Source organism: Ranitomeya imitator, chromosome 4 (genome assembly GCF_032444005.1).
Source record: "Ranitomeya imitator isolate aRanImi1 chromosome 4, aRanImi1.pri, whole genome shotgun sequence".
NCBI lineage: Eukaryota > Metazoa > Chordata > Amphibia > Anura > Dendrobatidae > Ranitomeya > Ranitomeya imitator.
The window spans coordinates 432,951,534-432,969,112 of NC_091285.1; the positions used below are offsets into that span (position 1 = coordinate 432,951,534).

Sequence of the window (17,579 nt, forward strand, 5' to 3'; positions counted from 1 at the left end):
CAGAAGCCGCGACGTCATTCTCATTCACTAAACTCCTAATTCTAGGAATTAAGGACCTGCGAATGACGTCGCGGCTTCTGATTGGTCACGTGGCGATCACATGAGCGGCACGCGACCAATCAGAAGCCGCGACGTCATTCGCAGGTCCTAAAGGCGCTCATTTTAAACAAAGAAGCCTGCCGGTTACCAGCGTGATGTCCAGGGGCCGCCGGAGAGGTGAATATATCAATATTTTTTATTTTAAGTCTTTATTTTACACATTAATATGGATCCCAGGGCCTGAAGGAGAGTTTCCTCTCCTTCAGACCCTGGGAACCATCAGGATACCTTCCGATACTTGGTGTCCCATTGACTTGTATTGGTATCGGATATCGGTATCGGCGATATCCGATATTTTTCGGGTATCGGCCGATACTATCCGATACCGATACTTTCAAGTATCGGACGGTATCGCTCAACACTACTAGTGAGTATAAAATAGCACATAAAACTGAACTATATCAAACCATGGAGCTTTCTATATACAGCTAATCTAAAAATGAATAGAAGTGGAATTACTATAATGTCTTGACCCCTGGTAGAACATAGTAAAGCAGAATTGCTTGGCCGGATCTATAGAATTAGATAGCACCAGTCCAGAATGCTATGATCACCTCTAACATCTTTGGAGATTCATACCATCTATTGATAACTGCATTTAATAAGAACGCAATCTGATTTTACTAGCGGATGACAACACAATTGAAAACCTTAATATATACAACAAGTTATTTGTGATAAGAAAATGATCCGTTTGTTGCTGAAATTACACAGGAAGATTTTAAGAGCCCAAACAAATTTGTGTCTCAAGCTCTCACATATATCCTTGTGCACACTACATCATCAGCACCAAAGACCTGTAAAAGGGAACAGTTCAGTTAGTTTAAATTATTGCCAAAGACTCAGTGAATAATTTAATTCAAGAAAAACATTTTCTACATGAATAAAAAATTATACTCGGTTATTCCAGAATACAGATATTCTCACATGCCAAAGACATACTGATAGGGAATTTAGTAAACCTACACACAAATGGCTTAGAGAAAGGCACTTCCCAAATTAGCAATGAATCCCAACAGAGCAAGGAAGCATTTAGTCAAAAAGGTAAAATTAAATAATCTTTATTAACAGAAATCTAGAATCGAATTGAATTAAAAATATGAAGATACAAATACAACAGACTAAAGTCTAATAAGGTAATATACCGAAGTCTGACTGGACTAATGTCACCATATAGAGCTTATCCATAAACTCTAACCATATCACTGCCAAATAAGTAATCTCAAATACAAAGTCCTTGTAAAAAGGTTCAACTACAGATAGAGCACATGAAATTAGGCTAACTAAACCTGAGTAGCAAATTACATAGAGACAGTATATTAAAGGGAATCTGTCACCTACTTTTTCGTATATAAGCTTCGGTGACTGCCATCAGAAGCTTATCTATAATATTCTGTAATGCTGTAAATAAGCCCCCGATGTAACCTGAAAAGTAAGAAAAAGAAGCTCAATTATACTCACCTGGGGGGGGCGGTCCAGTGCGGTCCTGTCCGATGGGCATCGTTGTCCGGGTCCGGCGCCTCCCATTTTCATGCGATGACGTCCTCTTCCTTGCTTCCTGTCACGGTTCTTGCGCACGCGTACTTATCTGCCCTGTTGGGGGCAGAGAAAAGTACTGCAATGCGCAGGAGCTGGGCTTCTCAGACCTTTCCCGGTGCCTGCGCACTGCAGTACTTTGCTCTGCCCTTCACAGGGCAGATAAGTACGCCTGCGCAGTAGCCGCAACAGGAAGCAAGGAAGAGGACGTCATCGCATGAAGATGGGAAGCGCCGGACCCGCACCGCGATGTCCATCGGATCGCAGCGGACCGCCCCCCCAGGTGAGTATAATATACCATGTTTTTCTTATCTTTCAGGTTACATCGGAGGCTTAAATAAGCCCCTGATGGCGGTGGCCGCAGCTTATATGTGAAAAGGTAGGTGACAGATTGCCTTTAAAGCACTTATTACTAAAAAAAGCCAGTATATGTGTAATACAAAACTCCAGTTACCATATATACTCGAGTATAAGCCGACCGAGTATAAACCTAGACACCTAATTTTGTCACAAAAAACTGGGAAAACCTATTGACTCGAGTATAAGCCTAGGGTGGGAAATGCAGCAGCAACTGATAAATTTCAAAAATAAAAATAGATACCAATTAAAGAAAAATTAATTGAGACATCAGTAGGTTAAATGTTTTTAAATATTCATATTGAATTAGGAGCCCCATAAGATGCTCCATACAAAAATATGCCCCATATAATGCTGCATAAAAGTTAATGATGGCCCCATGAAATGCTCCATACAAAAATATGCCCCATATAATTCTGAACAAAGGTTAATGATGGTTCCATAAGATGCTCCATATAACGCTGCTGCAATAAAAAAAAATACATACTCACCTCTTGTCGCTGCTCTTCAGAGTCACCGGCTCTCTGCAGTGACTGTTCAGGCAGAGGGCACGCACTAACCACACCATCGTGCCCTCTGACCTGAATGTCACCGCCAAAGGACCCGGAAGACACAGTGCAACGGTGGAACGGTGTTATGAACTGGTGGTTTAGGAGCAACATGGGACGAGCTCTGAAGGAGGTGGTACCTGTACTGACCGCAGTTCCTAAGCTTAACACAACACTAGCAGTAGCCGTGGGATGTTCCTGTCACTCCCTAGACACCTCGTCACAGCCGGAGAGCTAACTACCCCTAAAGATAGAAACAGAAAAGCTATCTTGCCTCAGAGAAAATCCCCAAAGGATAGACAGCCCCCCACAAATAATGACTGTGAGTGGAGAGGGAAATGACATACGTAGAATGAAACCAGGATGGAGCAAAGGAGGCCAGTCTAGCTAGATAGATAGAACAGGACAGAATACTGTGCGGTCAGTATTAAAAAACTAGAAAAATACACACAGAGTTTACAAAAATCTCCACACCTGACTAAAGGTGTGGAGGGTAAATCTGCTTCCCAGAGCTTCCAGCTTAACTGAATAAATCCATACTGACAAGCTGGACAATAAACATAGAAAGTACAGAACAATTAAGTCCACTACATGTGGACAGAAAAGAGCAAAGCAAGGACTTATCTTTGCTGAACTGGTCAGGATATCAGGGAAATCCAAGCAGAGATGTGAATCCAACCAGGAACCATTGACAAGTGGCACTGGCTGAAGGAAAGAGCCAGGCATAAATAGCCAAGCAGAAAGACAATCAGTGGAAGCAGCTGCAGACTGCTAAATCCAAGGAGCAGCCATTCCACTTAAAACCACCGGAGGGAGCCCAAGAGCAGAACTCACAAATGTGCCACTTACAACCACCGGAGGGAGCCTAAGAGCAGAATTCACAACAGAATGGGGACAATTGAATATCGCATGGCTCACCCTCCCCCAGTCCTACTCACCCTCCTGGCGCTATATATCAGTCCCTGTATCTCGGGCGCCGACATCTCTTTTCCTGTCTTTCTTCCTGTGCTAAGCGGTCAGTGATACTGCTCATTAAAGTAATGAATATGCGCTCCATGCCTATGGGAGTGGAGACGCGTGCATATTCATTACTTTAATGAGCGGTACCACGTGAACACTCAGCACAGGAAGGAAGACAGGATGACACCAGGAGGGTGAGTATGATGTCTTCTGCTCCCCCGCCAGCAATGACTCATGTATAAGCCAAAAGGGGCGTTTTCAGCACAAAAAAATGTGCTGAAAATCTCGGCTTATACACGAGTATATACGATACTTATACAAATTACAACTGTAGGAGATCCTAGACATGCAAATGAAGCTATGCCTCAAAAGGATTAATTAGATAAAGTGAATTGTGCTGGTATATATAATGTGTCATAATGTGCAGCTCCTAAAAGCGCGTTTCGCGTTCAGCTTCTTCCTGCACACAGGAACCCCCCCCCAGGAAGAAGCTGAACGCGAAACACGCATCAGGGAGCTGCAGTCTGATCTGGTCGTATACCCTGCACTTTCTTCTGCACACATGTAGTATTTTTGATCTCTTTTTTGATTACACTGATTACTAATCCGCTTGCTGCTATACTTTAGGCTGGTGCCTTCTTGAGACACGTGCAAATGGCAAATGGTATCTCTTTCAATATTTTTGTAGTCTTTAGGACACATTATACTGTATATACCAGTACAATGCACTTTATTGATTCTTTGGAAGACATACATCTCTATTTGCATGTTTAACATCTAGAGATCCCCTACAGTTGTGATCTGCATAAGTAATTTAAGTCTTGGTTATATACTGGCCTCTATGCATTTGATCTCTTTGCCACTTTCACTGGCTGCTGCTATATTTGATATGTTTACTCCTATTTTAATATTGTTGTAGTCTTTGACACATCTATAATATAACGCTGGGAGCGTCACTCTATCCGAACCCTTTATAGACTGCGCAAGCGCCGGCGCAGTCTGGCCCCCACAGAGTGACGCTCCCAGGAAATCGCGGTATGCGTAAACATTGAACGCACACCGCGATCTCCACCGGAGAGTCAGGGACCGCCAGGAGGGTAAGTATCTGCTATATTCACCTGTCCCCCGTTCCAGCGGTGCGTGCGGCTCCATCTCCCGGGTCCTCTGCTGTGACGTTCACAGTTCAGAGGGCGTGATGACGCGCTTAATGCGCGCCGGTGCCGCCCTCTGACTGAACAGTCACAGCCAGAGCAGCGGTGGAACGGGACAGACAGGTGGGTATAGCAAGTGCTGGGGGCCTGAGCTAGCAGTGATACCGGCACCTGACCCCCACAGCGCGCCGGTGTCCCCGCCTGCTCAGGCCCCCAGCACTCGGCACCCAGCGACCATAGGTGAGTATGGTATTTTTTTTTTTATATATATATGGCAGCAGCATATGGGGCATACACTATGGAGCATCTTATGGGGGGCATATAATACAATGGGGCATCTTATGGGGGGCATATAATACAATGGAGCATCTTATGGGGGGCATATAATACAATGGAGCATCTTATGGGGGCATATAATAAAATGGAGCATCTTATGGGGCCATCAACCATAATGGAGCAGTGTACGGGGGCATATATTATGGAGCATCTTATGGGGGCCATAAACCTTTATGGAGTAGTGTACGGGGGCATACACACTGGAGCGTCTTGTGAGGGCCATAAACCTTTATGGAGTAGTGTACGGGGGCATACACACTGGAGCGTCTTATGGGGGCCATAAACCTTTATGGAGCAGTGTACGGAGGCATACACTATGGAGCATCTTATGGTAGCCATCAACCTTTATGGAGCAGTGTTCGGGGGGCATACACTATGGAGCTTCTTATGGGGGCCATAAACCTTTATGGAGCAGTGTACGGGGAGCATACACTATGGAGCATCTTATGGGGGCCATAAACCATAATGGAGCAGTGTATGGGGCATATACTATGGAGCATCTTATGGGGGCCATCAACCATAATGGAGCAGCTTATGGGGCATATGGATGGGAGAAGCAAATTAAAGAATGGTGGCGCAGGATGGGAGCAGCACATGACAGAACGGGGGCGCAGGATGGGAGCAGCACATGACAGAATAGGGCAGCACATGACAGAACGGGGGTGCAGGATGGAAGCAGCACATGACAGAACGGGCGCAGGATGGGAGCAGCACATGACAGAACGGGCACAGGATGGGAGCAGCACATGACAGAACGGGGGCACAGGACGGGAGCAGCACATGACAGGATGGGGGCGCAGGATGGGAGCAGCAAATGACAGAATGGAGGCGCAGGATGGGTGCAGAACGTCAGAATGGAGGCGCAGGATGGGTGCAGTACATGTCAGAATGGGGGCGCAGGATGGGAGTAGCACATGTCACAATGGGGGCGCAGGATGGGAGCAGCACATGACAGAATGGGGGCGCAGGATGGGTGCAACACATGACAGAATGGGGGCGCAAGATGGGTGCAACACATGGCAGGATGGGGGCGCAGGATGGGTGCAGCACATGACAGAATGGGGACACAGGATGGAGCAGCACATGTCAGAATGGGGGTGCAGGATTGGAGCAGCACATGTCAGAATGGGGGTGCAGGATGGGTGCAGCACATGACAGGATGGGGACGCAGGATGGAGCAGCTCATGACAGGATGGGGACGCAGGATGGAGCAGCACATACCAGGATGGAGACCATATACCAATATAGATGCTCGCCACCTGGGCGTAGAGCGGGTTCAATAGCTAGTTATATATACCAGCACAATGCACTTTATCTAATTAATCTTTTTGAGGCATATCTTCATTTGCATGTCTAGGATCTCCTACAGTTGTAATTTGTGTAAGTAATTTGCGTTTTGTATTACACATATTCTGGCTTTTTGAGTAAAAACTACTTTAATTTTCTGTCTCTATATAATTTGCTACCCAGATTTAGTTAGCTTATTTTTATGTGCTCTATCTGTAGTTGAACCTTTTTGCAAGGACTTTGTATTTGAGATTACTTCTTTGTCATTTATATAGCATTAGCAATTAGAGTTTATGGATAGGCTCTGATTACATTAATCCAGTCAGACTTCGGAATATTACCTTATTAGACAGTAGACTGTTGTATTTGTATCTCCATTTTTTTAAAATTCAATTCTAGTTTAGATTTCTGTTAATAAACATTATTTAATTTTACCTTTTTGGCTAATTGCTTCCTTGTTCTGTACAGTTCTATGGACTTAATGGTGTTATAGTAGTGAGTAAAATAAATAGAATATTTGCAACATCACTGCAACCCTGATTACTAAGATGATCTCTTAAAAAATAAAGCCTGTGCTATGAAATATAGGTATAAATTACATTTATGTGATCAAATAACTAAAAATTGGTATGTGCATATGTATTCACCCATTTTCCTATGAAGCCCCTAAAAATTTCTGGTGCAAGCAATTACCTTCATAAGTCACATGCTTAGATGCACACAGGTGGTCTTCTTTTCACTAAGTGTCACATCATCTGTCAGTATATGAACACCTTTTCTGAAAGGCCACAGATTCTACAACACCATTAAGCAAGAGGCAACACTAACCAAACAACGTCATAAAGACCAAGGAGATCTCCAAAGAAGTCGGCAAAATTACTGAGAAGCACAAATCAGGGTTGGGTTATAAGAAATATAAGAAAAATCTGATGATCCCCCGAAGCACATCCATTATCCTCAAATGCATAGAACATGATACCAGGGCCGGCATCAGCACCCAGACAAGTGCCGGGGTCCTGAGCAGGTGGGGGGGCCCACTCGCCGTCGGGGACATGGCGGGCTATGGGGGCCCTGTGCCGTCGCCCACGAGTAGGCCCCCCTTTCCACTTGCTCAGGGTCTTGGTATTTGAGATACTTACCTGTGCATGTTCCTCCGCTGCCACGTCTTCCGCATGCTCTGACTGTGACGTTAAGGTCAGAGGGCATGATGACGTGACTAGTGTGTGCCTTCTGCCTGAACAGTTACAGTGCAGAGAGTCGGAAGATGTTGACGCTGAAGAGCAAAGCAACGGCCAGCGAGGAGAGGTGAGTATTTCATTTTTTCTTTTTTTTATGTTTGGAGCAATGTATGGGGCTCATCATATAGGGCCCATCCTATATGGAGCATTATATTGGGCCCATTATATATATATATATATATATATATATATATGGAGCATTATATGGGACCCATTATATATGGAGCATTATATAGGGCCCAACATATACTGTATGGAGCATTTTATTGGGCATATTCTGTATAGAGCAATATATGGGGCCCATTATAAACTGTATGGAGCATTATATGGGGCTCATTCTGTATGGAGCAATATGTGGGCCCATTATAAATGGTATAGAGCATTCTATGGGGCTCATTACACATGGAGTAATATATGGAGCTCATTATACTGTATGGAGCAATATATGGGGCTCATTATACTGTATGGGGCCTATCATAAACTGTATGAAGCTTTATATGTGGCCCATTATATATGGAGCAATATATGGGGCCCAACATATACTGGAGCATTATATGGGTCCCATGATATACTGTATGGAGCATTATATGTGGCCCTTTCTGTATGGTGCATTATAGAGGGCCAAGCAAATACTGTATAGACCCATTATGTATGGAACATTATATGGGCCCATCATAAACTATATGGAGCATTATATGGGGCCTATTTTGTATGGAGCATTATATGGGGCTCATTATGTATGGAGCAATATATGGGGCTCATTATACAGCATGGAGCATTATACTGTATGGAGCAATATATGGGATTCATTATACTGTGTGGATCATTATATGAGGCTTATACTGTATCGAGCAATATATGGGGCTCATTATACTATATGGGGCCCATCATATACTGTATGGAGCATTATATGGGGAGCATTATTTTTGAAGCAATGTATGGGGGCCTATCATATACATTATATGAGGCCCATTCAGTATGGAGCATTATATGGGGTAAAGCGTATACTGTATGGAGCATTATATGAGGCCCATAATGTATGGAGTAATATATAAGGCTCATTATACTGTATGTATCATTATATGGGGCTCATTATACTGTATTAAGCAATACATGGGGCTCATCATTATTTATGAAGCATTATATGGGACCCATTATACTTTATGGAAGAATATATGTGCTGATTATACTGTATGGAGCAATATATGTGGCTCATTATACTGTATGGAACAATATATGGGGCTCATTATTTTCTATTGAGCACTATGTGCTACCCATAATACTGTATGGAGCAATATATGAGGCTCATTGTTCTGTATGAAGCATTATGTGGTGCCTAAAATACAGTATGGAGCAATATATCCTCTGTATCTAGCTATCGCCCTATATCTCTTCTCCCTTATGCCTCCAAATTGCTGGAGCGACACGTCCATCTTGAACTGTCCTCCCACCTCTCCTCCTGCTCCCTCTTTGATCGGTTACAATCAGGCTTCCGTTCCCATCACTCAACTGAAACTGCCCTAACTAAAGTCACCAATGACCTACTAACTGCCAGGAGCAAGCGACACTACTCTGTCCTCCTCCTGGACCTGTCTTCTGCCTTTGACACTGTGGACCACTCCCTTTTGCTACAAATCCTCTCATCTCTTGGCATCACAGACTTGGCCCTTTCCTGGATCTCGTCATATCTTGACAGACCGAACATTCAGTGTCTCCCTCCCCCACACCACCGCCTCACTTTGCCCCTTGTCAGTCGGTGTTCCTCAAGGCTCTGTTCTAGGACCCCTACTCTTCTCCATCTACACTTTCGGCCTGGGACAGCTCATAGAATCCCACGGTATGCAGTACCATCTCTACGCTGACGACACGCAGATTTACCTATCCGGACCTGACCTCACTTCCTTACTTACCAAAATCCCGCACTGTCTGTCTGCTATTTTAGCCTTCTTTTCTGCTCGCTTTCTACAACTGAACATGGACAAAACAGAATTCATCATCTTTCCCCCATCTCACTCGACCCCTCCACCAGACCTATCCATCAATGTCAATGGCTGCTCACTTTCCCCAGTCCCACACGCCCGGTGCCTCGGTGTGATCCACGACTCTGCCCTCTCTTTCAAGCCACATATCCAAGCCCTTGCCTCCTCCTGCCGTCTCAAACTCAAAAATATTTCCCGGATCCGTGCTTTCCTTGACCGCGACACCGCTAAAACGCTAGTGCATGCCCTTATCATCTCGACTACTGCAACCTCCTACTCTCTGGACTACCCTCTAGCACTCTGGCACCACTCCAATCCATCCTACACTCTGCTGCCCAACTAATCTACCTGTTTCCCCGCTATTCCCCAGCCTCTCCCCTATGTCAAGCCCTTCACTGGCTTCCTATCGCCCAGAGACTCCAGTTCAAAACCCTCACAATGACATACAAAGCCATCCACAACCTGTCTCCTCCATACATCTGTGACATGGTCTCCTGGTACCTACCTACTCGCAACCTCCGATCCTCTCAAGACCTCCTTCTCTACTCCCCTCTCATCTCTTCTTCCCACAACCGCATCCAAGACTTCTCCCATGCTTCCCCCATACTCTGGAATTCTCTACCCCAACACATCAGACTCTCGCCTACCATAGAAACCTTCAAAAAGAACCTGAAGACTCACCTCTTCCGACAAGCCTACAGCCTGCAGTGATCCTGAAGTTACTGAACTGCCGCACAACCTGCCCTACCCTCTCCTAGTGTTTCATCACCCATCCCCTGCAGACTGTGAGCCCTCGCGGGCAGGGTCCTCCCTCTTTATGTACCCGTGTGCCTTATTTGCTCATGTTTAATGTATTTGTCTATATTTACCCCGTATTCACATGTAAAGCGCCATGGAATAAATGGCGCTATAAAAATGTATAATAATAATATATGGGGCTCATTATTTTGTATGGAGCACTATGTGGTGCCCATAATACTGTATGGAGCAATATATAAGGCTCATTACTGTCCGGTTTCTGAGCTATTGTAGAAGTTACAATAGATATCACTAATGTAATGTAAGAAGTAAGTTAAATCTTTGGCATTGTACTATACCTATATTTCTCTACCATATCTGTGCATCATGAATTGTGGTATTGTCATGCTGGGTGACTGAGAAACTTGGTGCACAACAACGGAAAGAGTGTGGGGAAGCTCAAACACTAGGAAAGGGGGAAGTGGAGACCATTAGGCAGATCTGACAACACCCTGTCTCCCCTAATGTCCCTAAATAGGTTCCACACCTATCGCTGAGCAAGAGCCTAATCCTTGCCTGCCCTTAGCGATAGGACCTGGATAGGGAGGGGATGGGATGTGCACTAGTCAGCCCCCACTACAACTAAAGACAAATAAGGTAAACAAATGAGGGAATACACTTAGCTTCAGAAGACACCAAAGAGATCATGCCAGCTATCCTCCAAGAAGGGACTAGTCAACTACGAGAACTTCCAACAATACCGAAGGAAATAGAACTATCACCATTGCCATGCTAAAGTGACTAAAGGTATTTAAACATCCAGCAAGGGTGTGTTAATCAGCAGCTGATGGTGGAGATCACTAGTTCCTAGAGGGAGAAGGATATCACTCCACAGCAGAGATGCAAGATCCAGAAGGTGCCCGCATAGCCAATTGCATTCACCTCTGATGCAGAAACCTACATCGTCTTTTCTGGACCATAACCCCTCCAGTGTACCAAATACTGCAGGGAATGATGCTGAAGATGAGAATCAACAATCCACGAAATCTGGAACTCCAAATTACCATCAACAATGATTGGCAGTGGCAGCAGGGGAGAGGACTGAAGAGGTTGAACATATTTCTTGAGCAGAGACATGTGGAACCCATTGTGGATTTTAAGAGCCTGAGGTAACTAAAGACGAAAAGCTGCAGTAGTAATGATGACACTTGTTTTATAGGGGCCAATAAACCTGGGTCCCAGCTTCCAGGAAGGGGTCTTCAACTTGATATTCCTGGTAGACGTCTACACAGTCATTTACACTTAGGTCTGGAGCTGGCGAGCGTTTCTTGTCAGCCATAAGTTTGTACCTGTCTCCCATGATCTTCAAATTACTCTAAACCCCCTGTCAGACAGAAGAAAGCGACAAAGCAAAACGTTCCTCCTCAGGGACTCCCGAAGCCTTTCCCCCACTAAAAGTACCAAACTGTGGATGGAAACCATATGCACCAAAGAATGATGACCTGCCGGTAGATTCATGACAATGATTATTAATAGCAAACTTGGCCAACAGTAACTAAGATGCCCAATCCTCCTGGTTTTTGGAGACAAAACACCTGAGGTAAGTCTCTAAATTCCAATTAATGCGCTCGGTCTGTCCATTTGACTAAGGATAGAAAGCAGACTAAAAGGACAGCTGCACCCCCAGTCGAGAACAGAAAGCTTTCCAGAACTTAGTAACAAATTAGGTCCCCTGATCTGACACCACATAGGAGGAGGTTTCACAATCTCATTAATAAAAATCTGAGAAAGAGACTTGGCGTTCGGAAGTGCCGGTAGTGCGATGAAATGCACCATTTTACTGAACCTACTGTATATACAACCACCAGAACCACTATCTTGCCTGCCGATACCGGTAGGTTAGTAATAAAATCCATGGACAGAGATGTCCATGTTCTACTAGGAATGGGCAGTGGAAGAAAAGGACCAGACGGACGGGTATGCGATAAGTTACAACGCACGCAAACACTGCAAGCAGACACCCAATGCAACCCTGGCCACCAAAAACGAGAAAGGAGGTTCACAGTTGCCTTACCCCCTGGATGACCAGCAAGCACCATGTTATGATGTTCCCTAATAACTTTATGGCGCAAATTATACAGTACAAATAACCTCCTCGAAGGGTAGGAGGCAGGAGCGTCCCCTGAGCCTCCAACACCTCTCCCTCCAGGTCAGGGTACAAGGCCGAAATGACTACCCCCTTCTTCAAAATTGAAGCAGGGTTCTCCTGATTACAACCACCAGGGAAGCTCCGGGACAAAGCATCAGCCTTGTTGTTTTTAACTCCTGGATGGAAAGTGACCACAAAATTTTACCTAGTAAAGAACAGGGACCACCTAGCTTGTCTAGGGTTGAGACATTTAGCAGATTGAAGATATGACAGGTTGCGATGGTGTGTTAATCAGCAACAGAGGGTGGAGATCACCTCTAGGTGCTAGAGGGAGAAGGATATCACTCCACACCAGAGATGCAAGATCCAGAAGGTGCGTGCATAGCCAAGTGCATTGACCTTCTACAGCCGGATTCAGAATGACTGTCTGTCACACCTGACACACCCGTGATGGGTATGTATTAAAGGGGCCCACTGAGATTCTTTGGCCTGGGGCCCACGAAAACCTGGAGCCGGAGCTGCATGATACCAGAACAAACCTGCCAAGAGAGGGCCACTCACCAAAACTCTCAGGAGGAGGGCATTAATCAAGTAGAGAGGCAGGACTGAGACCAAAGTTAACCCTCAAGGAGCTCCAGAGTCCCTAAGCAGAAACTGGAGTATCTTTCCATCTGACCACAATAAGTGATACACTCAATCGAGGCGGCCTTTAAGGAAGAGTGGGCAGAAAAAAACCTTTTACTTACACCCAAAAATTGTAAGGCTAGTTTTGAGTTTGCCAAAAGACATTTGGGAGACTCCAAATGTATGGAGGCAGGTGCTGTGGTCAGCTGAGATCAAAATTGAACTTTTTGGCCACCAAGGTAAATGCTATGTCTGGCGTCAAACCAACACAGGTCATCACTCCAAGACCACCATCCCCACAGTGAGACATGGTGGTGACAGTATCATGAAGTGAGGATGTTTTTCAGCAGCAGGGACAGGAAAAATGGTGCAAGTCGAGGGGAAGATGGATGATGGGAAATAATGGGATATTCTTGAGAAAAACATGTTTCAGTTTGTCAGTGATTTGAAACTGGGACAGAGGTTCACCTTTCAACAAAACGACCCAAAGCCACTGCTGAATCAAGACTTGAGTGGTTTAATAGGACATGTGGAAATGTTTTGGAGTGGACTAGCCAAAGCCCAGGCCTTAATCCAATTGAGAACTTGTGGTCAGACTTGAAGATTGCTGTTCACCAAAGGAAACTTGCAGGTGCTGGAACAGTTTTGCCTCAAAAAATGGGCAAAAATCCCAGTGGCATGATGTGGAAAGCTCATATAGACTTATCCAAAGCGACTGTCGGCTGTAATTTGTCAGGAGGCTCTACAAAGTACTGACTTTAGGGAGAGGGAATAAATTGCACTGTGCGCTGTAACATTGTGCTGTAATGACAGCTTGCTACGCACACACACATTCTGCAGAAAAGGCTGTCAGTCAATCTGCAGGCAAATAGTGTTTCTGAAGGGCACAGGTTCCCGTTAAGACCAAAACAGTAATATCATCCAGTCTGCATAAATCTCTCTATCCATGTCACAAGCTGAAATATGGGTCATTGAGCAAAATCGTAGCGCTATAGATCACCATCACAGTTTTTCTTTATCTTGGAAAAATAGCAGCTCTTCATAATAAAAGCAGATTTTTCAGCAAAATATGTTGTTCTAGTTATTATGCTGACCTGGATCTGCTTTCAGAAGTGAAGAGCCACTGTTCTTATTAGAGAAGGATCACAAACCCTGCCAAAAACTACTCTTTGTATGTCAGCTTTATGGTCTTTTTTGAGTGTGATCTGGAACAAATGAGTGAAGTGTATGTAATGTTCCCTTCTTACATTGACAATTTACTTAATCCTAGAAGTCTTTTCTCAGGGCAAAAAGTTGGGTGACTTTTGGCAGTAGTGCAAGTGAGTCAGGTCTGTGATGAATGAAAGATGTGAAAGTGAATGTTATAATTAGGGCAAAAAAGTTAATATTGGCAATTTCAGGGGAAACCAGTTTTTCACACTAGGGTTTTAATGAGCAAGAGCACAATGACCTCTTTGTATATGGATAATGCTAATGAGAGTTTGGTCAGAAAACAAAGACCTTATTGTGTTAATATGATGTTCTTATTGACCTCTGTGTCTGGCCAGCTCATCAGTATATACTAATGAGGTGCATTAGTATCGTTGAGTGTCAATGCAGCCTGTGTACAATGTCATTTAATAATTCCTCTGTCATACACAACAATGGGTGCCAGATATAGCACTTTTTACTCTGTCACTTCTACATAGACTCATTAGTAGAATAAAGTAAACTCTTTTATCAGAAAATATGTTAACACATATTTTGGCCTTCTATCTCTCTCATCAAACATGCAACAATGCCAGGGAAAGAGGCCCACTAAAAATGTGGCTTAATGTACCATGCATTTCTTGATTAAATTCACATTTACATCATTTGATATATGGTAAGGTTTTAATTCTAGAGGTTCGGACATGTTGGGAAGACTTTTACGTTTTGTTTTAATAAAAATTATGTTACCTAAATACCCTATGTTATTTTCATGCACTATTGCTATTTATTCATTTACTCCAGGTATTTATTCTTTTTTTTTTTTATCTTGGGTTTTGTCTATTTAGTGACCAGTGTGAACATGCGCCCTGTTGTGAATTCTGTGGTCAAGCTCCCTCCTGTGGTCATGAGTGGTACTGCGGCTGGTTCTGTCCATGAGCTTCCTTTGGTGGATGTGAGTGGGGCTGCGGCTTCTGAGTTTCCTTCCTCAGGTGACGAGGTTAAGTCGTTAGGTGCTGCTCTATTTAACTCCACCTAGTTCTTTGTTCCTGGCCTCCAGTCAATGTTCCAGTATTGGTCTTGCTCTCTCCTGGATCGTTCTTGTGGCCTGTCTGCCCTGCATAAGCTAAGTTTTGCTTGTGTTACTTTTGTTTGCTATTTTTTTCTGTCCAGCTTGCTATATTGGTTTGTCTTGCTTTCTGGAAGCTCTGGGACGCAGAGGAAGCACCTCCGTACCGTTAGTCGGTGCGGAGGGTCTTTTTGCACCCTCTGCGTGGTTGTTTGTAGGTTTTTGTGCTGACCGCAAAGCTATCTTTCCTATCCTCGGTCTATTCAGTAAGTCGGGCCTCACTTTGCTAAAATCTATTTCATCTCTGTGTTTGTATTTGTACTCACAGTCATTATATGTGGGGGGCTGCCTTTTCCTTTGGGGAATTTCTCTGAGGCAAGGTAGGCTTATTTTTCTATCTTCAGGGCTAGCTAGTTTCTCAGGCTGTGCCCGAGGCGCCTAGGTTTGGTCAGGAGCGCTCCACGGCTACCTCTAGTGTGGTGTGATAGGATTAGGGATTGCGGTCAGCAGAGTTCCCACGTCTCAGAGCTCGTCCTATGTGATTAGCAACTATCAGGTCATTTTCTGTGCTCGTATTCACCAGGTCCATTGTGGTTCTGAATCACCAATTCATAACAGTACTGGAGGCCAAAAGTACTAATGCTTCTCAATAGAGGGAAAAGAGAAGTTCTGAGACCATTTTTTTTTCTTTGCAATGTGTTTTGTCTTTCTTTTCCCCTTTACATCAGGGTGGTTCAAACACAGGTTTAGACATGGACATTCAGGGTCTGTCCTCTTTGATGGATAATCTCGCTATAAGTGTACAGAACATTCAAGATTTGGTGGATCAGAATCCTATGTTAGAACATAAAATTCCTATTCCTGAGTTATTTTCTGGAGATAGAGCTAAGTTTCTGAATTTCAAAAATAATTGTAAACTATTTCTGGCTTTGAAACCCCGCTCCTCTGGTGACCCAGTTCAACAAGTTAAGATCATTATTTCTTTATTACGTGGCGACCCTCAAGACTGGGCATTTTCCCTTGCGCCAGGAGATCCTGCATTATGTGATATTGATGCGTTTTTTCTGGCGCTCGGATTGCTTTATGATGAACCTAATTCAGTGGATCAGGCAGAGAAGATCTTGCTGGCTCTGTGTCAGGGTCAGGATGAGGTAGAGATATATTGTCAGAAGTTTAGGAAGTGGTCTGTGCTCACTCAATGGAATGAATGTGCCCTGGCGGCAATTTTCAGAAGGGGTCTCTCTGAAGCCCTTAAGGATGTCATGGTGGGATTTCCTATGCCTGCTGGTCTGAATGAGTCTATGTCTTTGGCCATTCAGATCGATCGACGCTTACGTGAGCGTAAAACTGTGCACCATTTGGCGGTATTATCTGAGCATAAACCTGAGCCTATGCAATGTAATAGGACTTTGACCAGAGCTGAACGGCTAGAACACAGACGTCAGAATGGGCTATGTTTTTACTTTGGTGATTCCACTCATGCTATCTCCGATTGTCCTAAGCGCACTAAGAGGTTCGCTAGGTCTGCCACCATTGGTACGGTACAGTCGAAATTTCTTTTGTCCGTTACTCTGATCTGCTCTTTGTCATCCTATTCTGTTATGGCATTTGTGGATTCAGGCGCTGCCCTGAATTTGATGGACTTGGAGTTTGCTAGACGCTTTGGTTTTTTCTTGGAGCCCTTGCAGTATCCTATTCCATTGAGAGGAATTGATGCTACGCCTTTGGCCAAGAATAAGCCTCAGTATTGGACCCAACTGACCATGTGCATGGCTCCTGCGCATCAGGAGGATATTCGCTTTTTGGTGTTGCAGAATCTGCATGATGTGGTCGTGTTGGGGTTGCCATGGCTACAAGTCCATAACCCAGTATTGAATTGGAAATCTATGTCTGTGTCCAGCTGGGGTTGTCAGGGGGTACATGGTGATGTTCCATTTCTGTCTATTTCATCATCCACCCCTTCTGAGGTCCCAGAGTTCTTGTCAGATTACCGGGATGTATTTGATGAGCCCAAGTCCAGTGCCCTACCTCCTCATAGGGATTGTGATTGTGCTATCGATTTGATTCCTGGTAGTAAGTTTCCTGTTGTGAATTCTGTGGCAAAGCTCCCTCCTGTGGTCACAAGTGGTACTTCCGCTGATTCTCTCTGTGAGCTTCTGTTGGTGGAGGGAAGTGGTACTGCGGCTTCTGAGTTTCCTCCCTCAGGTGATCTGGTGAGGTCGTTAGGTGCTTCTCTACTTAACTCCACCTAATGCTTTGATCCTGGCTTCCTGTCAATGTTCCAGTGTTGGACTTGTTTTTCCCTGGATCATTCCTGTGG

General features: G+C 44.5%; 1 protein-coding gene across 1 annotated transcript in view; it reads right to left on the bottom strand.

Annotated features, from left to right (window-relative positions):
• Positions 1-471: 471 nt before the first annotated feature.
• The window catches only part of CRABP1 (cellular retinoic acid binding protein 1), a 59,488-nt gene continuing 42,380 nt past the window's right edge, over positions 472-17,579 (bottom strand). The window contains exon 4 of the mRNA XM_069765562.1: positions 472-896. Coding sequence (XP_069621663.1) covers positions 846-896 — 51 coding nt within the window. The 3' untranslated portion in view covers positions 472-845. The remainder of the gene's footprint in view (positions 897-17,579) is intronic.